The sequence below is a fragment of the Lolium rigidum genome, chromosome 2 (genome assembly GCF_022539505.1).
Source record: "Lolium rigidum isolate FL_2022 chromosome 2, APGP_CSIRO_Lrig_0.1, whole genome shotgun sequence".
NCBI classification, from domain to species: domain Eukaryota; kingdom Viridiplantae; phylum Streptophyta; class Magnoliopsida; order Poales; family Poaceae; genus Lolium; species Lolium rigidum.
In genome coordinates this window covers 129,331,089-129,350,959 of record NC_061509.1, presented here as the reverse complement: position 1 = coordinate 129,350,959, position 19,871 = coordinate 129,331,089, and the positions used below count along the sequence as shown (strand labels likewise).

Genomic DNA, 19,871 nt, shown 5'->3' with positions numbered 1-19,871 from the left:
AGTTTGTAATTGCCTATTCACCCCGCTCTAGGCGACATCTCGATCTTTCACCCACCTAATCCTCCAGCCGGAGCTCGTCGCGCTCCCGCCCCGACCACGCGCCATCGCCAGATCTCGTCCCGCCTCCAACCGCACGCCAGCACCGGAGCTCGTCCCGTCGGCCCCAACCACACCCGCCACCGCGGAGCTCGTCCCTCCGGACATGAATTCACGAAGCCCCCCGTCGGCCACGAGCTTCTCCACGTCGCACCTTACCAATTCATCTCGCCGTCGAGTTCATAAGGCCGCGACAGTACATTCGCATGTGACGCCAGGATAGAACCTAGGGCCGAACGGGTAAGGTTCCTGTTGGACCTAATTTTTTTTAGGATCGGCCCTTTACCCTGATGGTAACTAAACTGAGGTCCGGTCTAGCGGGTCAGCGGGTCGGACCGGACCACCTGCATCTATAGACAGCGGCGATGACCCAACTCCTCCATATCTCTACCGGCAAAATCGTTGGTCCGCCTTCCCTGCTGAATGTTCCGGTGGTAAGAGGGAGAGGGTCTTGTTCCTCCGTTCTGGCCTAATAGTTAGGGTTATAGTTTGTCTGTTGTGGGGTGTCTTTGGGTGGTAGGAATGGCACAAACAAATTTTCCTCAGCTCTACTCCCACATCGACGTTGACCTTCATGTCAATGTGTTTGTCGATCTGTGAGATCAACAACTTGGTATTCTCGTTCTTCTTTGGATCCTTCGAGATTAGTTTCATGGCATGTCGCCAACGTTCGCCATTATCCATGGCGGCGATAAGGGCCGGAGCGAGGTTGATGCTCTAGAGAGAGCATGTTGATCTAGAGGTGGTGAAGTTATCATTCCCCGATTTTATCGATGTAAGGCCGTGGATCTTGATCCATAACAATATGGGGCGTCTCTCGGTCAACGTGCCACTTTGTAATGTGCCTTGTTGCTTCGGCATGTATATCAACTCAAAAAGCTTTGGTGTCTATGGTTTTTATTTGGATGGCAAGGCTCGACGTCTCTTCTAATGTACGTCTAGGCGTGTTGGAGTTTGGCGACGACCGACGGCTTCAGCGGATGCAGGAAACCCTAGGATGATTATGTATTTTTGCACCCTCACTAGAAATTTACACGATAATTGTTTTCTCGTGATTTGTTTGTTACTTTTCACCTATTTTGTTTGCTGTAACTTGGGTTTCTATAAATAAATGAAATACATCGTTGCTGAAAAAAACCCTTTTTTTATAAATGGAAAAAAGGACTGAACTCGTAGATCTAAAAAATCGTGCTAGAGAGATTCGGAGCGTCAGAGTGATTACCGCCATTACCGCCGCGGCTGAGAAGGGGTGCTCAGCCGCGTAGATGAAGAAGAAAATCTTGTTGCCACCGTCACCGTAGAGGAAAGACTCCGATTTGGGACTGCTTTCCGGGGCGGCCAACGCCTGGCACCAGATTCTCGTTATCTTTCGAAGTGCGGACACAGATCCTGCCACGAAATTTGCTCTCCTCCACCTTCACGGTCGAAGAGAAGCGACGAGCGGGAGACGGATAGAACCAGTGCAGAGGCAAGGACGCAGCTCGTCAATGTCCAAGGCCCCAACTGCCCAACCCTAGGTGTCGCTTATCTCTTGACTCCCTCCCCGATTTCTGATCCCCTTCCCTCGTGCATGAATCGATCTATCTTGCTGGTGTAATGTGATGTTTGGAGTTATATTTGAGCAGAGTAGATTCTGAGGTCAACGCTTTTTGGTTTGAGATTTAGTACTTCATTGAGAAGATGACCTTCTTAGTGTGGGAAGTGGGATCATGAGTTCTTATATCTCGCAGTCAATTGTGTAATTCTTGTTGGACCTAGTGTACCGTATGCTAAAACCAAATGCAGACTCGATTTGTACATTCGCGAATCCCAAGGCCTTGGTTTGTTATATTCCCAATTGGAGAATCTGTATGCCAGATTGCCACTTACGTCTAAGAATTGGGGATATGGTCACAACATCCTCATGCATATTCCACTTGATCCTACCTCATGCAACTTTAGTACATTTCTATGAGTTTTTTTTGGTAATTGCCAAATTGAAAGGTTTCATCTCTCTGTGGAGGTTTCCTTAAGATAATTGCTAAGAACAAATGCTTTGTTTCTACTTTCTAGTGGCAAAGTAGGCAACCATCACACATTCTTAGATATTGCAGCCAATTTGTTTTCGTGCTGGGATCAGTCAAGCTTATGTCAAAGAGAGTACGGATCTGCTACAGTGTCTATGATTATGACTTCACCAACCGCATTGCACTATTAGGGCTTGTTTGGCTTCCCGGTAATCCGATTCAATCCTGTCAGTTAGGACTTAGGAATCAATTCTAGTATGAACTTCATGTCCACCTGAAACTCTTGAGAATGATTTGAGCGGATCCATGCTAGCACCTAGATAGAATAATTTTATGACACTTGCTGCTGTGATCAACAAAAAAGGAACTGTGCAAGTTTTCTAGTCTTGTACTAGTCAGTCATGATTTCGGATTTCCACATGCCAAGTGATGACTAACGTTTTTTTCGTTTAAATACTCAAGTGGTGGTTGAATTCAGGTCTATGACTCTGGTTCGGAAAACTGCAGCAGTTATATTTCCTTATCATATCATAATATCATATACTCTATTCAAGCATTTCTGGTTATTATTTTCTTAACCTCTCTTTTCCGTCACATCTGTAGATTCCACATATGTCTAAGCTTTCTATTTTTTTGTTTTGCAGGGACAGTACAATCTTGATTTGAAAGAGATGGGTAGCCCTAAAAAGGCTAAGGCGGAACCAGGATGTTCAGACAGAATCAGCAGTCTACCTAAAGAGATAAAGGAGTGCATCCTCTCCAATTTGAACGTCCAAGAAGCTGTTAGAGCTAGCATCCTATCAAGCGCTTGGAGGAACGTGTGGACTACTATGCCAGATATACTTCTGTATGATTGGAGCTTTGCTTCCTCTGTTTCCCAGACAACTGCACGATCCAAATTTATTACATTGGTTGATCTGGCGTTGGCGCTCCATAAGGGATCTCTAGATACATTCATACTTGAAGCGCACAGAAGTTTTCATGATGTAATTGACAGGTGGATTTCCATGCTATCCAAAAAGGTGCCAAAAGCCATTACAATCAAGTTCGCCTCTGGTCCAAAGTTCAAGATTCATTCGAGCCTCTTCTCTATCAGTGATTTGAAGCACCTTCGCGTAAAGTACTGCATCATCACCTTGCCTAGGAAGTTTGAAGGTTTCAAGCGGCTAGTAGTCCTGAACCTGAAGTCTTTTTTCTGCACCGACAGTGACATCAGTTATTTAATCTCTTCCTGCCCCATGCTTAATACGTTGCGTCTGAAATATTTTAAGGACATCAATTGTCTCAACATTCAAGCTCCAGTACTCGAAGTCTTAGAGGTTGAGGGACAGTTTGAAGACCTTCATCTGAATGCCCCTAGTTTGCTCCATGCATATTTGACACTTGACAAAACTGAAGCCCACAAGTATGTTCCAGTGGCACATGATGGGAAGCGCTATCTGATGCAAGTTTTTGGCAGTCTAGCTGATGTCAAAACGCTTACCGTTAGCGGTTCTTTCTTGACGGTAACCATTTAGTGGATTTGGCAGTATTCAAGTGTCATCCTGATTAATTAGCACCGCTATTTCTAATTGCTCTTATTTTGTTTCTTTATTTGCAATGAGAACTGGCTGTTAAATTCTGATTGCAGTATCTATCCAAAGGGTGCTTGCTGACAAAACTCCCTGGTGCATTTCATCGTCTTGAGAAGATTGGTATTGAGAGATGCTTCTGGAACTGGACGGAAGCCTTGGCTATTTGTTCAATATTTGAGAATGCTCGTATGCTTAGAGAACTTGAAATATGGGTATATATATGCCTCACCCTAAGCAGATAATCTGACATTCACGTTTGAACACTGTAATATGATATCTGTTTATTTTCCTTCCTATAATTTCAACTTGTATGCCTGATGCAGCATATCCATATTCATTGGTTTTATTTATGACTGACTAGCTTCCTATAAATGGCAGAGTTATCCTCGTGAAGAAGTTTATGCACGTAATGGTGTCTGGGATCAGGATGAGACGGCGATACAGAAGCCCCCTTGGATCACCTGAGCATGGTTACCATAAATGAATTCAGGGGCTTGCGCTGCGAAGTTTCTTTTTAGGAATGCTGCTGAGCTGGGCACCAGCTTTAGAAGAGCTGAAAATACACAGGGTCAATGACGAGGATGATGATTCAGAAGAAATCTGCATGTGTAAGGCTCTTATGCGGTTATTGGCTCTCCCGCGGGTGTCTCCCAAAGCCAAGGTCATAGTTACCTGATTCTTATGACATGGTGGCATTAGGTTGTTTGAGCTCCGTGTTATCTTGCTTATCATTCTACACGACTGTTACCAGTTGACATGCTCCATATCTGACCTTTATCCAAAAAAATGCTCCGATTCTGACTTGTGGTTTGGTTATAGTTTGCCTTTGACTCGAATATATGCAGGTGGTCTTGGTTACAGCTCTGTAGTGGTAGAAGTCTTTTGTTGGGAACGTTACACGGTTTTGCTAGTTAATGGACCGTTGATGTCAGCTTGTTGCCCAGCTGTGTTTCCAGTTTTATTTGACAACCTAAACTACACATGTATCACAGGCCAGGCCAGTGAACTTAATCGAGTTCACAGGGGATGGAAATGATACTGTTTCCCTGCTTCACTGGTTTTGTTTATTTACATTATTATAACGTGTCAAGCTCGTGCTCAGCCCCAGTATGCCAGACCGAAGACATGTGTGCGTGTCAACTGCCAAGCTCTACCGTGGCTGGCTGAAGAGGCAGGGTTGGCCATGTAGGTTCCTTTTCGCTGTTTGCTACTGGATTTGAGCTGACATTCGTGGAGTGTAAAGCTCGGGTTCAATAAATTTGTTCTGAAATGTAGTTCAAACCTGTGATTTGACTTTTGGAACTTTGATTGATGTAGTACGGACTAGTAATATTTCAAGCCAAAAGGCCAGTCCAGTTCTTCCGGCTTTAGAGCATCTCTAGCCGCGTCCCCCAAACCGCGCAGGATTGAGCGTTTGGGGGACGTGTTTCATTCGTGCCGCCTTTGGGGGACGTCGCTCCCCAGTCGCGTCCCCCAAACAAAAATTCGGAAATTTTAAACTTAACGAGATTCGACTAAGATTCGTCCAAACTTACATAGATTCGAACGAAATTTGACTAAATTTAAACTAAACCTAATCTAGAACCACTTGCGGCGGCCGGAGGCGTCGTAGTACTGCTGGAAGTTGTACATCTCGTCGGTGACGACCTCCTGCTTGACGCGCTCGCCGACGGGCTCGTCGACGGGCTCGCCCTTCACCGCGCCGCTTGGTCCTGCCTCGCCGTCGTCGGTGAGGTCCACCAGCGGCTTGCCGGAGTCGCGGATGGACAAGGCGATCGCCGCGTCGAGGTCGCCCCTCCAGGCGTCCTTGTCATTCATGGACGCCAAGAACGCCGCCCGCGGACCTGTGCGGTCCTCGGGGTCGTCGGCTGGCGGCGATGAGCCGCTGCTGCCTCTCATACTCCGCCAGCAGCGCCACCTGCGACGCTTCCTCCGGCTCCTCCTTCACCTCCGGCTTCGGGATGAGGAGGGCGCTGCCGCGCCTCCCTTGCTGCCGCCGGCTGCCGCAACCGCTGCCGCCACGCCTCGTGTTGGCGGGCGTCGCCGGCTCCTCCTTCACCTCCCGTTTGGGGACGGTGTACGGCGCCGACCGGTAAGACGAGGACGGCGTCGATCGCGCCGGTCCTGAGGAAGAAGAGTGCGAGGAGGACGAGTACGTCGTCCTCCTCGGCTGCCATTGAGGAGACGGCGGCGGCGACGCCGGCATCTCCAGCCTTGGAGCGCCGTTGCGGATGCCACGGATGACGTTCTCGAGGGTGCGCCCCGGAACGCCCCAGAACCTGGCGCGGCCGTCCTTGTTCCAGCTATTGGGGCCGCCGACGAGCCCCTCGGTGCTGTGCATCTCGATGTCGTACTTCGCCTTGAAGTACGTCGTCCACCAGGCGTCGTTGTTGTCGACCGCCCACGTCGGATCCAACCGCTCCTGGGCGGTGAGTTGAGCCCGACGGGCCTTGACGGCGTCCCACCATTGGTCCGTGCGCGGCCGGCGGCGGCGGAACGCCAATGCCGTTCACGGCCATCTTCCAGCCGCCGCTGCTTGGCAGCCGCATGTCCGGCGGGACTGGATACCGGGCGTGGTACAGCGCCCACGCCTCCGGCACGGTGAGGCTGCCGCGGCGATCTTGCGGGAGGACGAGCTCGACATTTTTGGAGCGGCGAGGAGAAGATCTGGGAGGGGGGAGGCGGCGGCGACGAGAAGGTTTGTGAGCGGTGAGAACTGCAGGGTGTCTTTAAACAGCGGCGGCAGCGGGTGGTTGCACGCATTAACGCCGGCGCGGACGGCCACGCGGCCATGCACGACGAGACGCGTCCCTGCGTCGCCTGGGAAAACAGGGACACCATTAACGTCGCTTGACCAAAGGTAGGCGACGGGGTTTTAGGCTTCCGAGCCGCTGACGCGTCGGGCCCGCGTCGGTTCGCCTCGCTTTTCGTTGTGTCCGGCGTGCCCGGAGCGTCCCCTGTGGGACGGGGACGGGCTCGGGCGCCGGACACCGTATGGGGGCGCACTGGACAAAAATGGGCTTTGGGAAACGCGGCTGGAACGGTTTTTTTGCCGGCGCACCCCAAATCCTTTTGGGGATGCTTTGGAGGACGCGGCTGGAGATGCTCTTAAACTGCTAGTAGATGGAAAGAAATGCAACAGAGATGAAGTAAAAACAAAACTGCCGGCCAGCATGAGGAACCTTTCACTCATTTTCATCATCAATCACGACGAGATGCCTCGCGGGAGGCCTCCTCTTCCTCTTCTTCGTTGAAGAGGACTTCATCGCCGTTCTCCTTGCAGCCTTGCTTGTCGACGGCGAACACTAGGTCCTTCTTCTGCACATCGGCATCCACCGACACGTAGCAGTCGTCGTCCACCTCCTCATGCACCACCATCTTGTAGGCCTACAAGAAACACAACATACGAGACGTAATTACCCAGCTTCAAGCCCCCGGAGAAAAAATCCTACGTGTTGTTTGTCTGTTCTTGATTGATAATAATGATTAAGGTTAAAATATCGTCGTGATCTCTATGGTGTGATCTAGGTTGTGGATTGTGGATCTGTCGAGTTGTCCTCCCGATGACCCTCCTAGCCTTTATATAGGAGGCTAGATCTCAAGTATCGTGTCTGGGTCAGTTACAAGTTAGGATACCTTTGTATGGATTAGTTCTTGTGTTGTACGTCAGGTTCCTCGGCTTCGGTTTTCATTGCGTCTTGGGCATCTTGGCTTTCAGTTGGACCACACCTTGTATGTTAACAGTGGATACCCGATAAGGTATGTCCACGTCAGTAGCCCACTAGTGTCTAGGAGAGTCGCAGACTCGCGTTGAGACTTTAGCAGTTGTGATCTCAATCGAAGTCGATTGATATATAAGGTGACACTGCCAACCTCAAAGAGCGTCAGGTAAAGGATGTGTGGTCGCAGTCGACATGCTTGTAGGGTGAAACAACTGACCTGGCAACGCATCTAGTTAGCGTCACTCAGTCGACGGGTATATAAGGTTCGAAGTCATACATATCATAGCATAATGTGCCTGGTGCTCTCCATGGATCGGACCAGCTAATTGTTTTCGGGCAAAAACAACATTACCTTACTTCAAGCTGAGTCCTCGGAATCAAATCCAATATAGCCTAGGGTGACTCAATTCGTGATGCAGAGGCCTTATCGAATCGGGCTCCAGCTTGTGCTAAGGGTACCCAATGCTTCCTTCGGGATTTTCATCATGGTCAAGCATGGAAGATTACAAGCAGAGCGCAACAAATGCGATTCTCAGACCTGTAGATTAGATCAACGGGTCTTACCTTCATGTTAACGTGTCAATCAAATATGTTTACACAACGAATGTGATCTACGCAGTCAAGGAGTTATCGACTCCGTACTCGACTTCATAGAGGTTGTAGTTGACAGGGTTGTTAGAAACCAACAATCGATGCCATTGACAAAGACAACGAATTGGACAGGCTGCGTCATCATTTTTTCTAGGGTGCGCGAACAACGCTTCCGATGGGAGTAGTCCCCATGGCTATGAGTGGGTGCTTCCAGCCGTGCATAGGCTCAATTCATGGCACCTGATGGGGTGCTCGACTCAGGTCATGCATCTCGACTCCTGCTGGAGGATCTGATGAAGCATTTTGATGATGTCAGGGATGACCTCAGAGTGCACTCGAGTGTTGCTCTGCACAGTTGATGGTACGTAACGATGTGGTCCCTTGTTAGACCGTCACACACAACCGTTGGGATGACTTGACCACACAGAGCGTGTAGAAAACGGAGCGACTCCTCAATTTTCGTAGAGGTGGAGTTAATAGCACAATGATTCTCTTCCTGTAACGATGACACGTGTTACTGCAGATACGAAGGCACAGAGCATTAGGTTAAATCCCACGATAGCCGGTACCATATAAATAGTACTATATAAAGGAATACCAAAATAGCCTTTTCTCCCATTCTTTTCGTTGTTGCAATCTTTTCTTCTTCGTCGTCCCTAGATCTCTTTGCCACCATCTTCTAGAAAACCTAGCTTAAGCGTGTTTGAAAACCTTAGTCACGGGGAGGAGAAGATCCTCTCTGATGTTGCCAAGCCGTCGGAAGCGGTGGTGAAGCGCGGCTGTGGCCACCCCCTTGGTAGCAAGAACAAACCCAAGATCACTCCTCCCATTCCTAGGAGGGGGGGGAGAGAAGAGGAGAAGCGTAGCTGTGGCCGCCCGCGTGGTAGCAAGAACAAGCCCAAGGCTAATCTTGCCGTGCCCATGGAAGAAACTACAGAGGGGCATAACCATGCTCGCCCTTCCTAAGTTTTTTACACCCCAGGCTATGTCGCTCCCGCCGGCCCTACCTAGGTTCTCTTCCCTCCTCCAGAACATCCTCCGAAGGAAGTACAACTCGAGGTCCCGAGCTCCAAGTTCTTTGTCTTCGTGGATGAATAAGCCTTGGAGCTCCCGAAGCTCCCTAGGGCGTTTGTCAAGGCCACCGGTGAGAAGGAACCTGACCATGCCTTTCTGAAGGAGTCTAGCAATGGTCAAGGAACATGGCGAATTACGGTGTACTTCGACGGGGATGTGTGCATGTTCTTTGCCGGCAATTGGAAGGAATTTGCCTTCACCTACAACATTGCGCATGGGTTTCTTTTGACATGTGCCACCACCAAGGGACTCGCGACTTCACCGTCAAGATATTCGACGGTCTTATGTGCCGCCGCCACTACCGTGCCGTGGAGGGGTGAAGAAGCCAGGGGAGCTAGCATCTCCATGATCTATTTGTCGATGCGGATCTCGTCGACCTCAAGCCCGGGCACCTGGAGTTAATTATTTTTTCAAGTATTAGTAGTCCCTTTGTCTTCAAAGTCTGTAGCAGGTCTTTTAATGTAATCGCTAGTTTGTGCCTTGTCGCACTTTATGAATGAAAACAGATGCAATATGCAAGTTGAACTTATATGCTTTGTGTATGCGTGCATGAGTAGACTCCGAGAACCACGATGTCCTTGTTTTATACGCATTTTAGTTCTTAGTAGACCTTTGCATGCTTGTATGTTTACTTGACACATTGCAACCATATGCAAAATCTTTTCGTTAGCGTGATTCTTTTATCCTATGCACCTTGTCAATCTGTCGGTTGGGTTGCAACTGGATTGGAGTATTCAAGGGTCCGATTTTTAAGTAACGTTCAGCTACTCGGGCTTAGAGCATCACTAGTAGAGCCCCTAAACTCTTAAATCTTCAAAGCAGTTTAAGGGTTGAGAATAGGTATTTTTTGGCACTTTTGAGGGGTGAAAAACAGGAGCAAAGACTAGAACCCTCAAACCCTTAAAACATTCATGTGATATATCACAATTATCATCATCTCAATAACGGTTTGAAGCACATAATAATCATTCTAGTACCTGATAGTGTTTCCTTGCTTCTAGGCTAGTGTGTTAGAAAACATTGGTTGTTGGCGATATACAATAGATCAAGGCGATGTGTTGCGGCAAAATAAATGTAGCCGAAGGGAAACTAACTGAATTTCTGTAGGTACGCTTGCAAATACAAGTTCAAAGGCAACCTGCTAACTCAGGATTTGATACGTCAATACATTACCATACCACTGTATTCAAACATAATGGATCCTATTATTGCAGTATCAAGTCAAAAATTTATAAGTTGTGTATGCAGTTACCTACTTTGAACGAGTTTCCAACCGTTGAATAACTTAAGAATTCAGAAGAAGTTCCTTTACTATTCCGGACATCTACCTGCATACATGCCACGTAAGTTTCTATACTCTACTTCTCCTAACTGACAGAACATGAATTCGGTTCAGACGACGAGCAGGTTCTGTGTAGGCAATCGGCGTGCCGCAGCAGGCGACGGACATCTACGGCTAGAAATTACCTGCTAGGGAGCTGGCGGCGGCGGCTCCGTGTAGGCAATCAGCGTGCCGCGGCAGGCGACACGGGAGATGGCCAGGCCAAGGTGCATCGGGAGCAGGTCAGAGCGGGACGGCCCAGGCCGTAGCAGGCGGGACTCGGTGGACGCAGGTGGGGTACGGGGCGGAGCAGGCGGCGATCGGGAGACGCTAGGAAACAGCGGCGGGGGAGAAGGGCGGCCGACCGCCTGAGCTCGACCCTCACCCGAAGCTGCGGGAGGGGCGGGGCGGCCGCCCAGGAGGTGGCCGTGGCGTCGTCCCTCCTCATGCGGGCGGCAGGGGGCGGCGGCCGTGCCGCTCGGGAGGTCGCGACGCGGGGCGGCGGGCGGCGGGGAGGCGCGGATTTGGGGGCGGGGGAGCTCGCGGCGGCCAGCAGGGGTCGAGGGGAGGCGGGCGGCGGCCGGAATCGTGGCAGGCGGCGGGCGGAATCGTGGCGGGCGGCAGCCGACTGCTGGACGCGGGAGGTTGGGGAGGGGAAATTTCCCTCCCGCGCGAGTTCGAAGAGGAGTGCGGGTTGGGGCAATTTGGTCTCCCCAGCCCTCACTTCTACAGGTTGAAATTGGGTTTGAGGGTTGGACTCTTAATTTTCTTTGAGGATTTGAGGGTTTAGGGGTTCTAGTCTATGCGTTTTTTCTCTCACAAACTGTAAAAAAGCAGTTATTTTTGAGGATTTGTGGGTTTAAGTGAATCACCCAAGGTTTATCGAACTCAGGGAGGTAGAGGTCAAAGATATCCCTCTCAAGCAACCCTGCAATTAAGATACAAGAAGTCTCTTGTGTCCCCAACACACCTAATACACTTGTCAGATGTATAGGTGCACTAGTTCGGCGAAGAGATAGTGAAATACAAGTAATATGGATGATTGTAAATAGTAATTGCAATCTGAAATAAAAATGGCAGCAAGCAAACATGTAACAGAACTTGTTGGAAACGGTGTTTCAATGCTTAGAAACAAGGCCTAGAGATCATACTTTCACTAGTGGACACTCTCAACAATGATCACATAACAATTAGATAACTTCTCTTCACTTGTGCTACTCTGAATTACTCTCCTATTGGAATCACTAATCATGTAGTGGCTACAAAAGCTCCGCTCAAAGTTCATCAAGTACTTGACAAACACCACTCATAGGGATATCCTCATCAAAACATAATCCAAGATAATACCATTGCAATTTAGACCGAGTACTAACATAGCATACACACTGTCAACAATAGCTATGAAATTGGGAATAGATTACATCAATACTATCATAGTAATAGTTAACTTCATAATCCACAAGAGATTACAATCATAACCTACGCCAAGTACTACATGATGCACACACTGTCAACATTACATCATGGAGGAGGAATAGACTACTTTAATAACATCACTAGAGTAACACACAGATTAATAGTGATACAAAGCTCATGATCACATAAAGATCACACCATGGGAGAGAGAGATGAACCACATAGCTACCGGTAGAGCTCTTAGCCTCGGGGGAGAACTACTCCCTCCTCATCATGGGAGACAGCAACGGCGATGAAGATGGCGGTGGTGTCGATGGAGATGACTCCGGGGGCAATTTCCCGTCCCGGCGGCGTGCCGGAACAGAGACTTCTGTCCCCCGAAACTTGTCTTCGCGATGGCGGCGGCTACGGAACTCTTCGTCGAATATGACTGATTGTTTTAGGGTTTTCGCGACGGACAGAATATATAGGCGAAAGGGCGGAGTCGGAGGAGCCAGGGGGTGGCCTCCCCACCTGGTGGCGCGACTAGGGAGGGGCCCGCGCCCAGGTATGGTGTGGGGCCCCCTTGGCCCCCCTCCAGCACTTCTCTAGCTCTCTGGGTCCGTCTCGGTAAAATAGAAGGTTTGACTTTTGTTTCGTGCAATTCCGAGAATATTTCCTGTGTAGGATTTCTGAAACCAAAAACAGCAGAAAACAGGAACTGGCGCTTCGGCATCTTGTTAATAGGTTAGTGCCCGAAAATGCATCAAAATGATATAAAGTGTATGTAAAACATGTGAGTATTGTCATAAAACTAGCATGGAACATAAGAAATTATAGATACGTTTGAGACGTATCAAGCATCCCCAAGCTTAGTTCCTACTCGCCCTCGAGTAGGTAAACGATAACAAGGATAATTTTTGAAGTGACATGCTACTATCATATTCTTGATCAATACTATTGTAAAGCATATGAGATGAATGAAGTGATTCAAAGCAATGGTAAAGATAATGACTAAACAACTGAATCATATAGCAAATACTTTTCATGAATAGTACTTTCAAGACAAGCATCAATAAGTCTTGCATAAGAGTTAACTCATAAAGCAATAGATTCTTAATAGAAGGTTTTGAAACAACACAAAGGAAGATTTAAGTTTCAGCAGTTGCTTTCAACTTTCAACATGTATATCTCATGGATAATTGTCAACACAAAGTAATAAGATGAGTGCAAATAAGCAAGTATGTAAGAATCAATGCACACAGTTGACACAAGTGTTTGCTTCTAAGATAGAAAGAAGTAGGTAAACTGACTCAACATAAAGTAAAAGAAAGGCCCTTCGCAGAGAGGAAGCAGGGATTACTCATGTGCTAGAGCTTTTTATTTTGAAAACATGGAAACAATTTTTTCAACGGTAGTAATAATTCATATGTGTTATGCATAAAACCTCCTATAAGTTGCAAGCCTCATGCATCGAATACTAATAGTGCCCGCTCCTTGTCCTAATTAGCTCGGATTTCCATGGATTATCATTGCATTACATATGTTTCAACCAAGTGTCACAAAGGGGTACCTCTATGCCACATGTACAAAGGTCCAAGGAGATAAATCGCATTTGATTTCTCGATTTTGATAGATCTCAACTTGAGGACATCCATACCAGGACAACATAGAAAACAGATAATGGACTCCTCTTTAATGCTTTAAGCATTCAACAACAGATAATATTCTCATAAGAGATTTGAGGATTAATGTCCAAGCTGAAACTTCCACCATGATACATGGCTTTGGTTGGCGGCCCAATGTTCTTCTCTAACAATATGCATACTCAAACCATTCAACTCATGGCAAATCTCCCTTACTTCAGACAAGACGAACATGCATAGCAACTCACATGTATTCAACAAAGGTGTGACAGGTTGATGGCGTCCCCAGATAACATGGTTACCGCTCAACAAGCAACTTATAAGAACTAAGATACATAAGCGACATATTCATCACCACAATAGTTTTTAGGCTACTTTCCCATGAGCTATGTATTGCAAAGATAAGGAATGAAATTTTTAAAGATAGCACGCAAGCAATTTACTTTGGAATGGCAGAAAAATACCACATGATAGGTACTTATGGTGGACACAAATGGCATAAGTTTTGGCTCAAGGTTTTGGATGCACGAGAAGCATTCCCTCTCAGTACAAGGCTTTGGCTAGCAAGGTTGTTTGAAGCAAACACAAGTATGAACCGGTACAACAAAACTTACATAAGAACATATTGCAAGTATTATAAGACTCTACACTGTCTTCCTTGTTGTTCAAACACTTTTACCAAAAAATATCTAGACTTTAGAGAGACCAATCATGCAAACCAAATTTCAACAAGCTCTACGATAGTTCTCCACTAATAGGTTTAAACTACATGATGCAAGAGCTTAAACATGATCTACTTGAGAGCTCAAAACAATTGCCAAGTATCAAATTATTCAAGACAATATACCAACTACCACATGAAGCATTTTCAGTTTCCAACCAAATAGCAATAAGTGCAGCACCTTTTAACTTTTGCCATGAACATTAAAAGTAAAACGAAGAACACAAGTGCTCAAATGAAAAAGCGGAGCGTGTCTCTCTCCCACACAAGCATGATATGATCCGATTTATTCAGATAACTAAAATAACAAAACGAAAATAAAAGCACACAGACGCTCTAAGTAAAGCACATAAGATGTGACGGAATAAAAATTTAGTTTCACTAGAGGTGACATGCTAAGTTGTTGATGAAGAAGGGGATGCCTTGGGCATCCCCAAGTTTAGATGCTTGAGTCTTCTTGAAATATGCAGGGATGAACCACGGGGGCATCCCCAAGCTTAGACTTTTCACTCTTCTTGATCATATTATACCACCCTCCTCTCTTGATCCTTGAAAACTTCCTCCACACCAAACTCAAAACAATCTCATTAGAGGGTTAGTGCATAATCAAAAATTCACATGTTCAGCAAGGACACAATCATTCCCAACACTTCTGGACATTACCCAAGGCTACTGAAATTTAATGGAGCAAAGAAATCCACTCAAACACAGTAAAAGAGGCAATGCGAAATAAAAGGCAGAATCTGTCAAAACAGAACAGTCCGTAAAGACGAATTTTTTCGAGGCACTTAACATGCTCAGATGAAGAAGCTCAAATTGAATGAAAGTTGCGTACATATCTGAGGATTACTCATGAATTTTTGCAGAATTTTTATATTCTCATACAGAGAGAACAGCTCAAATTCGTGACAGCTAAAAATCTGTTTCTGCGCAGAAATCCAAATCTAGTATCAACTTTACTATCAAAGACTTTACTTGGCACAACAATGCAATAAAATAAAGATAAGGAGAGGTTGCTACAGTAGTAACAACTTCCAAGACACAACAAAATAGTAGCAAAATAAAAACATGGGTTATCTCCCAAGAAGTGCTTTCTTTATAGCCATTAAGATGGGCTGAGTAATTTTAATGATTGTCATATAAGGATGAGAGTTGAAGCAAAGAGAGCATCAAAAAGCAGGTATGAAACAAATTTAAGCCTAACCCGCTTCCTATGCATAGGAATCTTGTACACAAATAAATTCATGAAGATCAAAGTGACAAGCATTGGAAGATAAAACACGAGTAACTTCAAAATTTTCAGCATGTAGAGAGGTGTTTTAGTATCATAAAAATTTCTACAACCATATTTTCCTCTCTCATAGTAACTTTCAGTAGTATCATGAATAAACTCAACAATATAGCTATCACATAAAGCATTCTTATCATGATCCACATGCATAAAAGTATCATTACTCTCCACATAAGCATAATCAATTTTATTAGTAATAGTGGGAGTAAAACTATCACAACCATCATTGTAATCATCATAAATTGCAGGCATGGTATAATCATAATAAAATTTATCCTCCATAGTAGGTGGCACCAAAATACCACTATCATTATAATCATCATAAATAGGAGGCAAAGTATCATCAAAGAAAATTTTCTCTTCAAAACTTGGGGGACTAAAAATATCACAACCAGCTTCCCCAAGCTTAAATTCTTCCATAGCATTAGCAATAATAGTGTTCAAAGAGTTCATGCTAATAACATTGCTACAACTATTTTGCAAACAAAGTTCCATGGGTTTTTTAATTCTCTCTTCAAACACATCATGTCCTAATTCAATATAAAGTTCATAACGATCTCTAATTTTTTTGTTGTTTTCCATTAAGCCTAACTAGTGAAAATAAAAAAAGAAACAAAAAGATATAATTGCAGGATCTAAAGGAAATAGCTTCGAGCACTCACACACCGGCAACGAAGTGCTAGGAAATAGCTTAGTAGTCGGAGGATGTGAATACCTTTTACCTTACCTCCCCGACAACGGCGCCGTAAAATAGCTTGATGTCTACGCACGCTTCTATTCCTCGTAGACAGTGTTGGGCATCCAAGAGCGAGAGGTTTGTAGAACAGCAGCAAGTTTCCCTTAAGTGAATCACCCAAGGTTTATTGAACTCATGGAGGTAGAGGTCAAAGATATCCCTCTCAAGCAACCCTGCAATTAAGATACAAGAAGTCTCTTGTGTCCCCAACACACCTAATACACTTGTCAGATGTATAGGTGCACTAGTTCGGCGAAGAGATAGTGAAATACAAGTAATATGGATGATTGTAAATAGTAATTGCAATCTGAAATAAAAATGGCAGCAAGCAAACATGTAACAGAACTTGTTGGAAACGGTGTTTCAATGCTTAGAAACAAGGCCTAGGGATCATACTTTCACTAGTGGACACTCTCAACAATGATCACATAACAATTAGATAACTTCTCTTCACTTGTGCTACTCTGAATTACTCTCCTATTGGAATCACTAATCATGTAGTGGCTACAAAAGCTCCGCTCAAAGTTCATCAAGTACTTGACAAACACCACTCATAGGGATATCCTCATTAAATCATAATCCAAGATAATACCATTGCAATTTAGACCGAGTACTAACATAGCATACACACTGTCAACAATAGCTATGAAAGGGGGAATAGATCACATCAATACTATCATAGTAATAGTTAACTTCATAATCCACAAGAGATTACAATCATAACTGAAAGGACATGGATGTCGCCTAGAGGGGGGGTGAATAGGCGGTTTAAAACTTTTACGAGACGGGCTTAACAAATGCGGAATAAAACTAGCGTTTACTTTGTCAAGCCCAAAGCCTATATACTATGGTTCACCTATGTGCACCAACAACTTATGCTAAGCAATACAAGCAAGTATGTGATAGCAAGATATATATAACTTCAAGCACGATGGCTATCACAAGGTAAAGTGCATAAGTAAAGAGCTCGGGTATAGAGATAACCGAGTCACGCGGGAGACGATGATTTATCCCGGAGTTCACACTCTTGCGAGTGCTAATCTCCGGTGGAGAGGTGCGGTTGCTTAGTGCTCCCGAACGCCACAAGAGGCTCACCTTGAGGTGTGGTTGCTCGATGCACACCAACGCCACAAAGGCCTCACCCCAAGATGCGGTACTCACACCACACACCGAACTCCACGAAGGCGCCTCACCTAAATCTCCGGTGACCCTCGCCACAAAGGCCTAGGTCACGGTTCCACTAAGGGATTTCCTTCGAGGCGGAAACCGGGCCTTACATGAAGATTGGGGCACACATCCACAACTTAATTGGAGGCTCCCAACAAACCGCCACAAAGGCCTATAATCCGTCTAGGGTTCCAAGAACCCAAGAGTAAAACCTTCTTGTTTTCACCACCACGAATCACCGTGGAGAACTCAAACCGATGCACCAAATGCAATGGCAAGAACATCACAAAGATGCTCAAGTCCTTCTCTCTCAAATTCCAACAAAGCTACAAAAGCTATTGGGGGAATAAGAGAGGAAGAACAAAGGAATTCACAAAGAACACCAAGATCAAGATCTAGAGAGTTCCACTCACAAAGAGATGGATTTGATTGGTAGAAATGTAGATCTAGATCTCCTCTCTCTTTTCCCTCAAATGGAAGCAAGAATCATGGAGGGATTGAGCGATAGTGCAAACTTCTCTAGTTCAACAATGGAGGGGAGAGAGAGTGAGAGAAGCAACAGCCCAAGGAGGAAGAAGGGGGGTATTTATACCCCTAAGGAAATCGAGCCGTTGGGCAAAACCAGGGCCGGATAATCCGGCCTAAGTAAGGGCCGGATAATCCCCCCCCCCGGATAATCCGGCCTCACGGACAAAACCTGGTAAAAATCCGGCCAAACGTCCGGCCCCTGTCCAGACCTGCTTTTCTTCTGGTCCTTAGCCGATTTCGAGGGGGCCGGATATTTTCGAAATATCCGGCCCGGATAATCCGGCCCGGAAAATCCGGCCTGGCAAACTGCAGAAACACCAAAACTAAAACGGGCATAACTTTAGCATCTGGACTCCGATTTTGATAATCTTGGGCTTGTTTTGAAGCTAGGAACAAGCTCTACAAGATCATGCAGGAAACCATCATAGTCCAACAAGGGAGGATAGAAACAAATGATGAAAGGTTTGACCTATCTAAAAAAGACATACCGGTAAAACCTCCAATCTCGAAAATGCAATAAGTTGCCCGTGCAAAAACCATTCTTGATGAACTAGAGCTTGTCATGAGAATAAGAACAAGCTCTAAATCATAACATGGATAAGATCCAAATAACAACCAAGAAATATGATGAATCAAACTCGAAAACGCAACAAGTGATCTATGCGAAATCCGTTTTCGATGAACTAGAGCTTGTCATGAGAATAAGCACAAGCTCTAAAACATCACATGGATAAGGTCCAAATAACAACCAAGAAATATGATGCAAGGATGCAAAGGTTTGAGCTCTCTCCGAACAATACGATCGAGTTACTCACTCGAGAGCCCTCTTGATAGTACGACAACTAAACTATAAACCGGTCTCCAACTACACTATGAGACCGGTGAGAAAGAAACCATATCAAGAGCAAACCTTATACTTGCGCATTCCACTTGAGCTCGATGATGACGATCTTGAACTCAACAAGATGGAACACCTTTCTTGCTTGTGCTTGCTTGACGAAGTCTTGTGGATTGCTCCCCCATAATCCACCATGTGAGAGCTGCTTCTTCGGCGCATCTTTACATAACCATGACCACCATGTGGATTGCTCCCCCATAATCCACCATGGGAGAGCTTCTTCTTCGGCGCATCTTCACATATCCATGATCACCATATGGATGGCAAGACTCAAGCAAAGGATCTCTTCGAGAAGGCTCATCTTGAACTTGCACTTCATTCTTCATTCTTCATCATATTGATGTCTTGAAGTAACTTGAGGGCTCACTTCATCTTCATCTTCAAGACATACTTGACACTTGATATCCTTCATCAATTTCTTCTTATTGCAACCTTGAAGCCAACAGATGGTTCAAGAATTGCCTATGGACAACTCCTACAAATATAACCCAATGCAAACATTAGTCCATAGGGATTGTCATTAATTACCAAAACCACACATGGGGGCTCCATGCACTTTCAATAACCTACGCCAAGTACTACATGATGCACACACTGTCAACATTACATCATGGAGGAGGAATAGACTACTTTAATAACATCACTAGAGTAACACATAGATTAATAGTGATACAAAGCTCATGATCACATAAAGATCATACCATGGGAGAGAGAGAGATGAACCACATAGCTACCGGTAGAGCCCTTAGACTCGGGGGAGAACTACTCCCTCCTCATCATGGGAGACAGCAACGACGATGAAGATGGCGGTGGTGTCGATGGAGATGACTCCGGGGGCAATTCCCCGTCCCGGCGGCGTGCCGGAACAGAGACTTCTGTCCCCTGAAACTTGTCTTCGCGATGGTGGCGGCTACGGAACTCTTCGTGGAATATGACTGATTGTTTTAGGGTTTTCGCGATGGACAGAATATATAGGCGAAAGGGCGGAGTCGGAGGAGCCAGGGGGTGGCCTCCCCACCTGGTGGCGCGGCCAGGGAGGGGCCCGCGCCCAGGTATGGTGTGGGGCCCCCTTGGCCCCCCTCCGGCACTTCTCTGGCTCTCTGGG

General features: G+C 46.0%; 1 protein-coding gene across 1 annotated transcript; it reads left to right on the top strand.

The window, feature by feature from the left end:
- Positions 1-1,429: 1,429 nt before the first annotated feature.
- Positions 1,430-4,141, top strand: LOC124690102 (F-box/FBD/LRR-repeat protein At1g13570-like). Its single transcript, XM_047223537.1, has 4 exons — positions 1,430-1,613; positions 2,747-3,607; positions 3,733-3,888; positions 4,055-4,141. The coding sequence occupies exons 2-4, from the start codon at positions 2,774-2,776 to the stop codon at positions 4,139-4,141; spliced, it is 1,077 nt and encodes a 358-aa protein (XP_047079493.1). The 5' UTR covers positions 1,430-1,613; positions 2,747-2,773.
- Positions 4,142-19,871: the final 15,730 nt, after the last annotated feature.